Here is a 14836-nt window from a genome sequence, read left to right on the forward strand (position 1 = left end):
CGACTCTCCACTCTACCCTGTCCCATCTGGAGAGAGAGAGGGGGGGGCCACGACTCTCCACTCTACCCTGTCCCATCTGGAGAGAGAGAGCGGGGGGCCACGACTCTCCACTCTACCCTGTCCCATCTGGAGAGAGCGGGGGGCCACGACTCTCCACTCTACCCTGTCCCATCTGGAGAGAGCGGGGGGCCACGACTCTCCACTCTACCCTGTCCCATCTGGAGAGAGAGAGGGGGGGGCCACGACTCTCCACTCTACCCTGTCCCATCTGGAGAGAGCGGGGGGGCCACGACTCTCCACTCTACCCTGTCCCATCTGGAGAGAGCGGGGGGCTACGACTCTCCACTCTACCCTGTCCCATCTGGAGAGAGCGGGGGGGGGGGCCACGACTCTCCACTCTACCCTGTCCCATCTGGAGAGAGCGGGGGGCTACGACTCTCTACTCTACCCTGTCCCATCTGGAGAGAGCGGGGGGCTACGCACGGCTGCTCTTTGTGGACTTTAGTTCTGCATTTAACACCATCCTGCCTGACAGACTAGTGCCCAAACTCATGGACCTTGGACTAAACCATCCCCTCTGCCGGTGGTCTAAGGACTTCCTCTCAGAGGGTCAGAATAGGCCCCCACACCTCCACAGCCATCAGCCTCGGCACCGGATCCCCCCAGGGCTGCGTGCTGAGTCCCCTTTTTTACTCTATTTATACACACGACTTCACCGCAGTCCACCCCAGCAACACCATCATCAAGTTCGCTGACGACACCACCGTGGTGGGCTGCATCACAAAGGGTGACGAGACCGCGTACCGCGATGAAGTAGAGCAGCTGTCAGCCCTGTGCAAGGATAACAACCTACAGCTGAACAAGCTAAAGACCCAGGAGATGATCGTGGACTACAGCAGGAAGAAGACAGACATACAGCCCCGACATACAGCCCCTGTATATCAACGGGGGATGTGTGGAGAGAGTCTCGGTCATCAAGTTCCTGGGTGTCCACCTGGAGGATGACCTGACCTGGAGAACCAACACCACGGCGATAGTGAAAAAGGCACAGCAGAGACTCTACTTCCTGAGAGTACTGAGAAACTACCACCTCAGACAAGACCTGCTTGTGTCTTTCTACCGCTGCTCCGTGGAAAGCATCCTCACCTACTGCATCAACGTGTGGTTCCTCAGCTGCACAGCCGCAGAGAGGAAGGCGCTCCAGAGGGTCATCAACTCGGCCCAGAAGATCATCGGCTGCCCCCTCCCCTCACTGGAGGGACTATACAACTCCTGCTGCTTCAAAAAAGCAGTAAAAATACTGAAGGACCCACACCACCCAGGCAACAAGCACCTCGTGCGGCTGCGCTCGGGCAGGCATTTCAGCGTCATGCCCACCCGGACTAACAGACTGAAGTTTAGTTTTTATCCCACTTATGCACTAAACTCAGCAAAATTTTAAAACAACAGTCTCCCTTGCACCCCCCCACGCACACACACACGCAACATTAGGGATAGTGCAATTATCTTTTACACCCCCCTGTTTATATTGTTATTTATGCCCCACCCCTGTTTTTATATTTAATACTGTGTTTAGGAATGTTTTTATATTTTTACTAGCACCTAGGGTTGCATTTTTAAATTTCGTTGTAACAACTGTAACAATGACAATAAAGATCTATTCTATTCTTATGTCCGCGAGAGGGCGCTAGAGCGCCACCGCTTTAATCAATGGGAGAACTGGGAGATTTGCGAGTGCTTAAAATATATCTTAAATTATGGCTATGGGTCTAATACACTTGTTGATTATCAGTGAGTTGCTTGCAGTCAACATGTACAAAACGGATTGTTTTTTCATCTGTACATTTCCATCTTATACCGTTTTGAATACGAGTATAGTTTTGGTGATTTCTAGTAATTCCAGAGAAAGACGCGATAATAGCCCTTTAGTGGAATACACAAAACACGTTGTAATTTTTTCTGCTGATTATCGAATCTTCCTGAAATCAACGCTAGATCATCATTATTGTCCTTCCTTGTGCATACATGAAATGGCCCTCGTAGCGCGGCACCCCCCCCCCCCCCCCTCCTGTACCCAACGGAAAACAGCCACACATACACACACAGATACAGCGTCGATCGGGGTAGAAATACATATCAGATCAACGATCAAATTTATATATATAATGTTCTTACCTTGTATCTGATGTAATGCAAAAGAGATAATCCCAGCATTAATAATAATAATATAATTTATAATAATAATAATAATTAATTAATAGTGCATTAAAAATCACAACAGAGCCTCTGCTACTAGCTGACCTAAACAGAGCCTTCTGGAAGCAAGTGTATAATGTCCGTGTGGAACCAATGTGCCAACACCCTTTCCGTGGGTGAAGCATAGTTGTCATTTAATGATACTAATACTAATCTATACAATCACCTGTTGTTGAATAAATACCATTACTTTCTAGTTATTACTAAAAAACAGTATATATAAAACAGTAGCTGTAAAAAAAAAGATAAACGTTTTATAATTTATATAATATACAAAAAAATCAGTACATTAACACTTTCGGTGCCGGCCATTAACACATCCTGCGCCATTCACGTCGTACGACGGGTTTCAAGTTCATGCGAATTCTGCCAGATCACGGCGTACAACGTTATTGAGATCATATTTTCGCCATGGTATTCATATTTCACTCACTGAGCCTTGTCTGATGCTGTGGGACTCAGCACAACTCTGCAACGCTTCAATACTGCCACCTGGTGGATGATCGGCGAGTTGCCAAACCGGACATGCCGGTTGGATTTCGGTGCGTCTCCTAATTACGTCCGGCCACTCGCATATCATCCCAGGACTCTAGCCACACACCGTGGATATGGATCGCTGCCATAACTCAATAATCGACATGATTTGGGCGTGTATTGGTATTATACAAACCGGAAATGGATCGCCTCGACGGTAAGAGGAGGCTACCGTGACTTTCATCGTTTTTGTTTATTATCGATGCAAACTGCTCTGATCTATATCACCCATACTACATAAATCATTTAACGACGATCACGGAATTATAAACGACCCCCCCCCCCCCCCCTCCGTTCACCCACGCATGATCAGTCATAACGTTTAGGATCATGTACAATTGAAATTTTTAATATAGCGTAGATCGGTATCAAACGGCATTTGATAATCTAATATATGCATTTATGCCTATATCTCACGTTCTAGGAATTACTGCAGAAAACGATAAAAACATATTTATACTGTAAAACGTTCCTACATCCTGAACGATGGATAATCGATGTTGAATGGGCCATAGTAATGTCAATTTAGCAATACAATTTAAAAAGTTATAGCCCTGCAAAGAAGGTAAACATCTCCATAGACTTAGACTGGTGGCAGTGATCAAACATTGATGGATATAAGCGTGGCAGTTAATGTGTTACCGTTGATTAATGTCCTTGAGTGCCATCATCCACTTCAATGATGGGGGAAAAAACGCATAATCTATGTTTTAAATTATGGCTATGTGTCTAATCTGCCCGTTGCTTATCAATGACTTGTTTGCAGTCAACATTGTCGAAACGGATTGTTTTTTAATCGGTTCATATCTTTTTTTATAGCATTTCGAAAAGCTATCATTTTCTCGAGAATTTCCGGAAAATAGATGGATTCCGTCATAAACGGCATTTATTGGAATATTCTCGAATACACTAGACACGTTGTCATTTGTCGGCCTATTTATGAATCGTTTTCAAAAACGCTAGATTATCGATAGTATATGTGTACTTATGCACGCTATAGAAGCGAGCTGAGAAATCGATTCTCTTATTTCCTCAACAGCACACACACACATATACACATACGGGACACGCTGTTATCTCAGTGAAGACAGCTGATTATCCTAAAACTGGTAACATAGACTCCTTACCTTAGATCAGATGTTCTCCAAAAAGATTATTCCAATTCCTGATCGCCATTCCAAATATCGATCGCGTTTATTGATTGATTATTGGCTGCTGTAAATATATATTCCAGGCTGCTTTCCATCTCGCGATCACTTCCCTCGTCATCAGATCCCTCGCCAGCATAGTGGAGCCAGTAGGCTCCCCCCCCACATATCCACCAGTCTAATCGAATGGCCTGCAGTTACACAGGGATAGACGATAGGGGGCGGTATTTTCCCATCGGAGCTCCTAGAGGGGCTGCTGTACCAACGGGAGACTGTTGATGAAATATGAATTCAGATCGCTAATAAAAAAAATCAAACTCCAATTTGCGTCGTCTGCACTCAACGGGGGGCATGAAATGACGACATAACACGTCGCTGGCACTCAAAGTGTTAACAAAAAATAGACATGTCATCCGTTTTCGTCGACAAAATCTAGACTAAAACAAAAGGGACAAAAGACTAAAATGCTCAGACATTTAGTTGACTAAAACTGACTAAACGAATGACTGACTAAAATAAATGAAGATGACTAAATATGATAAACGAAAAAGGAGCACTTGACACATGACTAAGACTAAAACTAAAATGAAAATAGCTGCCAAAATTAACACTGCTCGCCTGATTATTTAAACCACGCCCCCACGGCTTGGATCGTCCCAGAAAAAAATATATACCGTTCCCAGTGGAGTGCAATACCAGCCGGAAGGCGTAGGGGGCGGTATTTGCCCTTTTGCGAGCTCAGACCCATTCCCAACGATAACATCAGGCTGGATGGATGAAAATGAATGGATATCGCTAATAAAAGAAATAACGACCAAAACCCGACTATACTCGTGATTGGCACGCAAGCGATGGTGAGTTAACCCGACTATACTCGTGATTGGCACTGAATGAGTTAATGCTATGTCAGAATCAGAAAGGCAGACAATTAAGGTAGAATAAAATAAAATGGAATATATAAACTAAATTTAAAATAAGAAGTACAATAGAATAGACTAGAACAGGGGTCGGCAATTAGGTTTGGCCGCGGGCCAATTTTCCCCCAAGCCATTGTATGGCGGGCCAGGACCAAAAACAAACGGCTAATTTAATATGATAGTGAAAAAATGTTAACTCTGTCAAAATAAACGAGCTGCATAGGTGGCATTTGTCTTTGTTCTATTATAAAGTGCCTCTCGGGTGCAGAACACATGAACAGATCAGTAGGGTGGGCATTTGATTTTCATGCAGCACCGTGGCGGGTGCTGAATGAAAAACTTTATTTAACAGATTGCAGAATGGTATGCTAGTGCATTATAAATCTAATGTATTATTATTATTATTATTATAACACATGAACAGAATAGAGTGCATGAAAAACACACCTCACTATAATGCAGCCCTGCCCTGGGCTTATTGTTTCCGTTTCCTCCAAAATCCCTGCTAATGTTTGAAACATGTCAAATGTCCACTCGCGTTGAATGCAGCTACTTTATCTTCTGTCAACTTGAACACAGTTGCTTCATTGCCTCGTTTGCTAGCGTGTCGCCACATGTTATGCAGAGAGGAACGTCAACACGTGAGAGTCACCTGTTGCGATAAACCCGTATTTTAAGTATGACTCCTGGTTTTGTTTGTGTCTTGGAGGTCGTATCTTCCTCTTCTGGCTCCTCAGTTGGTATTTCCCCTTTGGTTTCCGTTGGTTAACTTATCCATCGCGACTCAGAGACATGAGGCTCTGACTCTCTGAGCTCTGATGACAGCAGCTGGCGCAAAACAGAAAGTGAAACCAGCGCGCGCAATTTCCATTGGTTCTCCGAGTCCACGTGAGCATTTCTAATATTTCAATTGGCTATAGTGACAGACATAGATAGACATTGATTTACTGAACTGGTGTTTCCCATTTCAGCACCACGCGCTGTCCACCTCACTTTGAGCAAGCCTATATACACGGTACATTGCACCTCACTGCCTATACCTGTTGTTCACTCTCAACATGGATAAAACATAAAGTATGCATATAATAAAAATAATGTGATGAAAATAAAATAAATATCATATTCTCAAAATAAACTGACGGGCCAGAAATGATTGCTGGCGGGCCAATTTCGGCCCGCGGGCCGCCTATTGCCGACCCCTGGACTAGAATAATGAAATGGACGACGGGGTGGGTCTATTGGAGAAGAAATTTCATCTTCGACCCAAAGAAAATCTGTCGCCCATCCCGCATGACATCAGACTGTCTCAGCTTGTCCCAGTCTGCCGTCCACTGCACATCATAACACAAGAAATAGGCATCTTATCTTTGGCAAGAGGAGAAAACTCAAATGTGCCTAAGCATAGCGTGCAGGGGCCCGCACCTCTTAGAACGAGCTCGACGAGAGTCTGAAACTGTCAAAATCCATCTCCACCTTCACAAAATCACTGAAAGAGGAATTGCTCAAATCATATCTAAATAGAATCCATACTTAGGAACATTAATTGTCTGTATCTATGTTGTATGTATGTTAGTAGCTAGGTGTGTAAGCCTACCCACGTATGTATGTATTTGTTTATATTTGTGATCAGCATTCATTAATTCATTCATGCGTGTTCCTACGCGTCGCCCATCCCACATGTGTGTTCGCTGCATGACTACGTTGCGATGGGTGCTACGAATAAAGACTTCTTCAAGAGTTTTTAATCTTAATTTACTTTTATAATTTTCTTTATTGTACTGTCCTGGTGATGTATAACGACAATACATTTGAATCTAATCTAATCTAATTTGTCTTTCAGCCTATGTTCGCTTCAACCTCGTCTCCCCGATGATCCAGAAGAGTCCTAAGAAGTAAGACGTCTGCAACACACCTGCCTTCTCCACCGCAGACTCCTTTGTTTCACTATCTCCTTTTATCTGCCGCTTACTGCGCTCATGCAGAACGAGGAGGTGGTTAGCATCAACATAGACGTGACATTTTATAGGGATGGACCACTGGTACTGTAGAACTAAAGATCAAGCTGGTGTACACTGGCAACAGGCACACATCACACGACTACACAATGGCTGAAAGGCTCAGGAGACAGGGATTGATATCAGTTAATTAAGGGAGTGGGGTGATTAGGTTAGGTGGCTAGGAACGTCGGGGAACCCCCTTGTCCTTGCGATAGACGCCCTGGGTTCTTTAACAACGTTTTTAACGTCTCATCCGAATGGACGACTATGAGAATAGGGGAGAGATCCCACATACTGCTTTTGCACAACACCAAGTAGTGTGCACTTTCTTCAAGTATACCACTATGTCCTTCCAACACACCTGGATCCAGGCTAATTCTACCTCAAATGATATAGGGGGGGGGGGGGATCTGCATGTCTGCTCTAACGCCTGCCGTCTCCGTGTGCCCTGCAGCCTGGTGCTGTTTGACGTCTTCATCAACATCCTGGCCCACAACCTGGCAGAGCCGGCGTACGAGGCCGACGTGGCCCAGCTGGAGTACCGGCTGGTGGCTGGGGAGCACGGCATGGTCATCAGGGTCAAGGGGTTCAACCACAAACTACCGGTGAGGGACTTGGCCGCTGTGCATTTTAACACACATATACAGTGTGTAGTAGGGGTGTAACGGTACACACAGGGAACAGAATTAACTTTTTGACTTACCAGCCATTTGGCTGGTAGATTTAAAAAAAAAAAAAAAGAAAAAAAAAAAAACTACCTGCCAGGCAGATTTTTTACCAGCCAAAAATTATAAATAGCTTTTTAGTATATCGCCATGTGTTATTATTACTATATAATACTCTCATATGCTATTTTCAATTAATATCATAAACAACATAAGGAATATTAGCATAATTTTTAGTGGACTGAAGGAATGAGTCGGCGTTAATAGTTTAAAATGCAAATAATTGATTGAAACATAGAAGTGGGGTCGGGACACACACACACACTGTTTCAACTCACCACCCCCGCATCATATTGTAGTCTAGTCTGTCTTCAAACTTCCACTCCTCTCGAAACTTTTTTATATTTGAATATCAACATTATCTGTCCATCCTCGGTAATCCTCAGTTTACTACAATATACTCCTGTCCTGAGTCCTGACTAGTGACTTCATCGTCTTTCCAAACGCACGCACACACACACACAGAAAAAAGGAGAGTGCCCCCCCCCCCCCCCATTTCCCTTTCCCCAGTCCACACTGTCTGCTGTTCTCTATGGCTCTGCCGCTGATCAGGATTAGCTAACGTAACGTTAATTTCGGGGGCGATGTGGGCATAAAGGAATGGCGACGATGCAAAGCATGTTAGATGCATTTGACCCGTTGTGAGAGAAAAAAAACACCACAGACTTATTTCGGGTCGCAAAATAGGCGCGCTGCTGTGTAGCCCTGCTCCTCTGCTTGACCGCCCTGCGCCACACAGACATTAGCACGGACTGGGCGGATATGACTCGTCGAGTTGCCACAGGGTTTTTCAAAATAAGAGTATCGATATGAACCGACCGTTGCTAGCTGTAGATATTATAGCCATAGATATTATGACTGGAGCTGCGCTTGGGGCGCAAATGAGACCCGGCACAGGATTTTCAAAATAAGAGTATCGATATGAACTATTTTGTTACACGCCAGGTGGCGGGCAGACCTCTCATTGTTACTCGCCAAACCTTAAATCTGCCCGCCATTGGCGGTTGGCGGGTACTTATTTTGTTCCCTGGGTACACAGAAGCTACGGTTCGGTACGTACCTCGGTATTGTGGTCACGGTTCGGTACGAGTTCGGTACAACAGAAAACAAATATTTATTATTATTAATATAATTATTTTTAAAAATTTATTATTTAAATGTTTAATTTTTTTTATATATTATATTTATGATCATTATAATTATTATTATTAAATAGAATAATTTTCTATAGGCTTGCCGTGGTAGTCGGTGATACTGGTGTCATTCTGTGTTCGGGCATGTGTGTTGGCGACGCGCGGCGTGTGTGTGTTGGTGCTGAGGCGTATTCGTCGTAGGCTGCATGTACCGCACCGTGACGGCCGTACCGTAAATTCGCGGGACGAATACACGTACCGTTACACCCCTAGTATGTAGGTGCTGGTGCACGGACACACACACACACACACACACACATACACACACCCATCCATATCTCCAATCTCACAAAGGTGTATAGAACACTCACACTAATGCCACTCCACCCGCTTGATCAGCATCAACATTAGACAGCCCTGCCAATCTCACATCAAACCCTCCTCTCCTCTGCTCCTCTCCTCCTCTCCTCCTCCTCTCCTGCTCCTCCTCTCCTCTCCTCCTGCTCCTCCTCTCTGCTCCTCTTCTCTCCTCTTCCTCTTCTCTTCTTTCCTCTTCTCCTGCTCCTCCTCTTCGCTCCTCCGCTCCTCTTCTCTCCTCTTCTCCTCTCCTCTCCTCTGCTCCTCCTCCTCTCTGCTCCTCTTCTCTCCTCTTCCTCTTCTCTTCTTTCCTCTTCTCCTGCTCCTCCTCTTCGCTCCTCCGCTCCTCTTCTCTCCCCTCCTCTCCTCTCCTCTCCTCTGCTCCTCCTCTTCTCTCCTCTTCTTCTCTCCTCTCCTCTCCTCTTCTCTCCTCTTCTCCTCTCCTCTCCTCTGCTCCTCCTCTTCTCTCCTCTCCTCTCCTCTCTCCTCTTCTCCTCCTCTTCTCTCCTCTGATCTTCTCCGCTCCTCCTCCTCTTCTCTCCTCTCCTCCTCTCCTCTGTTCCTCTTTCTCCTCTCTCCTCCTCTTCTCTCCTCTCCTCCTCTTCTCTCCTCCCCTCCTCTTCTCTCCTCTCCTCTGATCCTCCTCTTCTCCTCTCCCCTCCTCTTCTCTCCTCTCCTCCTCTCCTCTCCTCTGCCCCTCTTCTCTCCTCTGCTCCTCTTCTCCTCTCCTCTCCTCTCCTCTCCTCTCCTCTCCTCTCCTCTCCTCTGCCCCTCTTCTCTCCTCTGCTCCTCTTCTCCTCTCCCCTCCTCTCCTCTCCTCTCCTCTCCTCTCCTCTCCTCTCCTCTCCTCTCCTCTCCTCTCCTCTCCTCTCCTCTCCTCTCCTCTCCTCTGCTCTCCTCTCCTCTCCTCTCCTCTCCTCCCCTCCTTCTTTCCTCTCATCTGCTCCTCCTCTCCTCTCCTCTCCTCTCCTCCCCTCCTCTGCTCCTCCTCTTCTCCTCTCTCCTCCTCTCCTCTTCTCTCTTCTCCCCTCCTCTCCTCTCCTCTCCTCTCCTCCTCTCCTCTTCTCTGCCCCTCTCCTCTGCCCCTCTCCTCTCCTCTGCCCCTCTCCTCTCCTCTGATGCTCCTCCTCCTCCTCCTCCTCCTCCTCTCCTCTGCTCCGGTCCAGTTGCTGTTGAACCTGATCGTGGACCATCTGGCCGACTTCACTGCAGAACCCCGGGTCTTCTCGATGTTCGCTGAACAGCTGAAGAAGACGTACTTCAACATCCTCATCAAGCCTGAGAGACTTGGGAAGTAGGTCCCTCCCACTCTCTGTGTGTGTGTGTGTGTGTGTGTGTGTGTGTGTGTGCACCTTATCCCCGGGTCTTTCTTTTGTTGTCCTTTTTATAATCTGATGAAGATCGTTGAGTTGTTTATTCACATCATTCCTTGCAATTCTTCACCCAGCAACTACCAACCTCTTTCCCTCCTCACCATTTATTCTTACCCTTACCCCCCCCCCCCCCCTCTCTCTGCTCTCTTGTCTTTCTGTCTCTCTCTCTCTCTTTCTCTCAGGGATGTCCGTCTGTTGATACTGGAGCACTGTCGCTGGTCAGGCATCCAGAAGTACCAGGCTATCATGAAGGGTCTCACTGTAGATGACCTCATGACCTTTGTCGGTGGCCTGAAGTCCGAGCTGTACGTGGAGGGCTTGGTGCAGGGCAACTTCACCAGCACGGTGAGCGGCTTGGTGCACACTCACTCCCACCTCCTTTTATTGATCTCTGAAGTCAGGGGTTCCCAAAGTTTTCAGGCCGCGACCCCTGAAATAACGGTGTCAGAGAGCCGCGACCCCCACTATTATAGGAGGAAGAAAAAAATTTATTATAAATGTTTTATATATATAAATGGAAATGTATGGTTGAAACATGCAAACGTTCAAACGCACGCACACACACTAATAAGCATTGGAGGCTTTTAACCAGGGCCGGACTGGGGAAATCATTCAGGCCAGGAAATATAGTGTGAAATATAGCCCCAGTCAGGCCACTTTTTAAGCAGGGGGTCTGGGGGTCCCCCACCAGGAAATTTTTTGTTACGAAGACTTCATTTCCTGCATTCTGGTGCAGGAATTATTTTTATTTGTACCCTTTAAATGCTATTGTTTGTGATGGCATCACAAATTATTGTTAAAAAACAGGCTAGCATATGTATGATTAGCAACAACACTGATTTTGATGGATTTTCTATATTACTATATGTTGAAATAATTTACCACTTTTTCTTTCATAAATCTTTTATTCAACTTCAGCCCTGATCATAACACCACATATTAAATTAATTTTATAATTATAACCCTTTAAATGCCAGTGTGTGTGATGGCATATATTTACAATATATCAAATGCAAAGTAGATTTTTCTGGGGGGGATTATTACAGGCTAGCATGTGTCAATGATTAGCAACAACGCACATTTTGATGAGTTTTTTGTAAGGTTCCCGCCTCCACCAATCACATGCGGCTCCCTTTGTGTTTGTGTGTGTGAGTGAGAGACAGAGAGAGATAGTTCTCCAACTTGTGTGAGTTGCAGTGATCTCCTGGTTGTTCCCCACCTAGGTTATCTAACTATCGCGCCGCTGCAACTAGAAACACTGGCCTGGCCTGCTTCTAAGTTCAGTGGCCTGACTGCACAAAAATATATATATATATTTTATTTTTTGACATATTTTTTTAATTTTTATTAATCATCTTGCGACCCCCACTTAGGTCTTCAAAAAGGAGACAGACCGCAACTCGTTCCTACATTATTCTAGTTATCACGCTCCTGCATTAAAGAATAGTCTCCCCTTCAGCCAAATCCTACGTTATAGGAGAATTTGTGACACGGATGACAGATTTATTGCCCAAGCAGAAGTCCTCCGTGGCAGTTTCCATGATAGAGGCTATAGTGATGCATTGACACTTAAAGCCCTGAATAAAACCAAACTGATCGACAGAACCTCGCTGTTTTCCCACAAAAAGAAAAATGAAAACACGGACAAAGTATCTTTTGTTTCTACTTATAGTCCCATCACGAGAGAGACATACGTAGCATTGTCAATAAATATTGGCACATTCTACAGTCCGATCCCCTTACTGGGGCAGTGTTTCAACACCCGCCCAATTATTTTTACAAACGACAAGCTAACCTTTCCAATCTTTTAGTCAAAACTGATCTTCCCATAAGGAAACCCACACATTTTATGTCCAACATCCCTGATGGTAATTTCCCCTGTCAGGCCTGTGTACAACGCCACGACATGATTAAAGATAGATTCTATGCACACCCAAAAACAGGCAAGCGTATACCTGTTAAAGGGCGTATTACTTGTAATTCCTCAAATCTTGTGTTTCTGTTGAAATGTCCTTGCAATTTTTCTTATGTGGGTAAAACAACTAGAGCTTTTAAATCTAGAATCAGTGAACACAAATGTTCAGTCAGAAATCTAGATGTCAAGTCATCTGTAGCTCGTAATTTTTCTAAATGCAATCATGCCGTCAACGATCTGAAATATATGGGACTCGAGCTCAACAGGCCCTCTAGAGGGGGAGACGGGCATAAGCTGCTATTGCAACGCGAATGTTATTATATCTATTTGTTTAATTGTATAGAACCAAAGGGAATGAATGAAGAGAACGTGTTATCCTGTTTCCTATAATAAGTGACTTTTACCATCATTATTATGATTACATTATTATTATTTTTACGAATGAGGAAATGTTTTCCTCCTGTTTTTCCTTCTCTTTTTGCTGTTCTTATCTTAGAGAATTTTGGTTTGCAAATATTGCAATGGGCTCATTTATTTAGCCCCATTAGCTATGGTGAAGATGGTTTATTTTGTTTCTGGTCATTTAAAATTTTTGAGTTGACTTCACATTATAATGGCCTTCCTACGGTCAAAGCAGCGTTTCCGTTAGAACATATTCGTGCCGGTCTGGGTGTCCTGCAAGATTTCTATCACCGGACAAATGAGATTAATTCCGGTCATAGTTTATTGAGCTTTAAAACAATTGATAGGCAGGCTATATAAAGAATGTCATCCTCAAGGCATGTAGATTTATAATATTATTACTTAAAACTAGGCTACTTTTGCGTATACAGTCATTAATATATTCCAAATAAAATAAGTTCCTCGATACTCCGTGCTGCTGCTGACTTGAAATAAAATAGACCGCGTATGTGGGCAGTCGGTCCGACACTAAACAGCAGTCTGTTATAATCACATTTTTATGAGCTAACGAATTCCGTTATATTGGACATTTGTATTAATTATATCAAGCGAAGAACTGAGAAAGCAGAGAGACGGCAACATTAACGTGGTTTGCGTGACGACTCTCTCCACCTCGCAACGACTTATTTGCAAAGAGTATGGCGCTGCAGAGCAGCTGATTCAGTGTTATTGGCTATTTTCTGGGAACCGCACAACAGCGCCCCCCACCCAACATTGGCTGAAAATGGCTGAATTGGAGTACTGCTGGAATACTGCATTGTGCTGATAGTGCTCTGGCTCTGCAGCTTCACAAAAGTTCGCACGCCCAGCACTAAGCTCTCGCTCACAACGTCGTTGTCATTATTAGAAGCAACGAGGAAACAAATGTAATGATCGTTTCGTTCATCGCATAGGCTATTTAATTTTAGCCTATTTTAATACAATTCAAATAATCAAATTGTGCTTAGACTCAGGGAATTATTTTCACCTGACATTAAGACCGGAGAGATGAAATATGTCGGACTTCAACAGATTTTGCCGGTCAAATACCGGTAATTACCGGCTAACGGAAACGCTGGGTCAAAGTTGACCAGCAATCCCAGGCATAGATGTCACTTCCTGCCCACCTTGTACATAGCCACCATCTTTTCAAACTACCATTGCTAGCCATTAACACTGAAGAAGGAACGCCTGTTCCGAAACATGTCTGTATTCGGCTGCGATTAAAACTTGTTGAAACCTGGGAGTGCTGGTCCGGCTTCCTGCTTTCTTCTACTTAAAATCTTCGGGATTGCAGCACCCAGTGTCAATTATTAAGAGCGCGGTCTAACTTGACTTTCATGTGTTTAATTCTTGCCATTTTAATTTTGTATTCTCTTCATCCAACAGGAGTCAATGCAGTTTCTGAAGTACTTCATTGAGTGAGTATACACTTTTGTACTCCAAACATCTCTGTCTCAGAATCAGAAATGTCTTCATTGCCAAGTAAGCTTGCACATGCAAGGAATTTGTCTTGGTCTTTTGGTCCGTCAGACAATTAAAGTAGAATAAAATAAAATGGTATATATAAACTAAATTAGAATAAAAATACAATAGAATATAGTATAGGACAGGCCTGTACAATTGTTCCGTCTCGCTGTATCATTGCATCAGTATATAAATAAATAAACTAATAAAGCAAAAACTGTCAATATGAAAATCCCCTCTTCCTCTCTATGTTCACTCTCTAATCATTCAGTAAGCTGCAGTTCCAGCCCCTGACAGTAGAGGTCCCCGTGCTGTTCACTCTCTGTAATCATTCCTCTCTCCTGGCCTCCCCTTGCAGTAGGCTGCAGTTCCAGCCCCTGACAGTAGAGGTCCCCGTGCTGTTCCGGGTGGTGGAGCTGCCTCAGAAGCACCACCTGTGTAAGGTGAAGTCCCTCAACAAGGGGGACGCCAACTCCGAGGTCACCGTCTACTACCAGGTACCTTACAGCGCTTTGTGGTAAAACATTCATCCGGTTCGCACAAAAATCTATTTTTAGGGGCAAATGCGAGTGA

General features: G+C 44.6%; 1 protein-coding gene across 3 annotated transcripts in view; it reads left to right on the forward strand.

The window, feature by feature from the left end:
- Window positions 1-14836, forward strand: part of nrd1b (nardilysin b (N-arginine dibasic convertase)) — a 76366-nt gene that overhangs the window by 45705 nt on the left and 15825 nt on the right. For all 3 annotated transcript variants that reach the window (XM_084311619.1, XM_084311617.1, XM_084311618.1), the window contains exons 20-25: window positions 6696-6747; window positions 7307-7457; window positions 10234-10361; window positions 10623-10785; window positions 14186-14217; window positions 14622-14760. In XM_084311619.1, coding sequence (XP_084167745.1) covers window positions 6696-6747; window positions 7307-7457; window positions 10234-10361; window positions 10623-10785; window positions 14186-14217; window positions 14622-14760 — 665 coding nt within the window. The remainder of the gene's footprint in view (window positions 1-6695; window positions 6748-7306; window positions 7458-10233; window positions 10362-10622; window positions 10786-14185; window positions 14218-14621; window positions 14761-14836) is intronic.

Source organism: Notolepis coatsorum (assembly GCF_963971535.1).
Source record: "Notolepis coatsorum genome assembly, chromosome: 3".
Classification (NCBI taxonomy): domain Eukaryota; kingdom Metazoa; phylum Chordata; class Actinopteri; order Aulopiformes; family Paralepididae; genus Notolepis; species Notolepis coatsorum.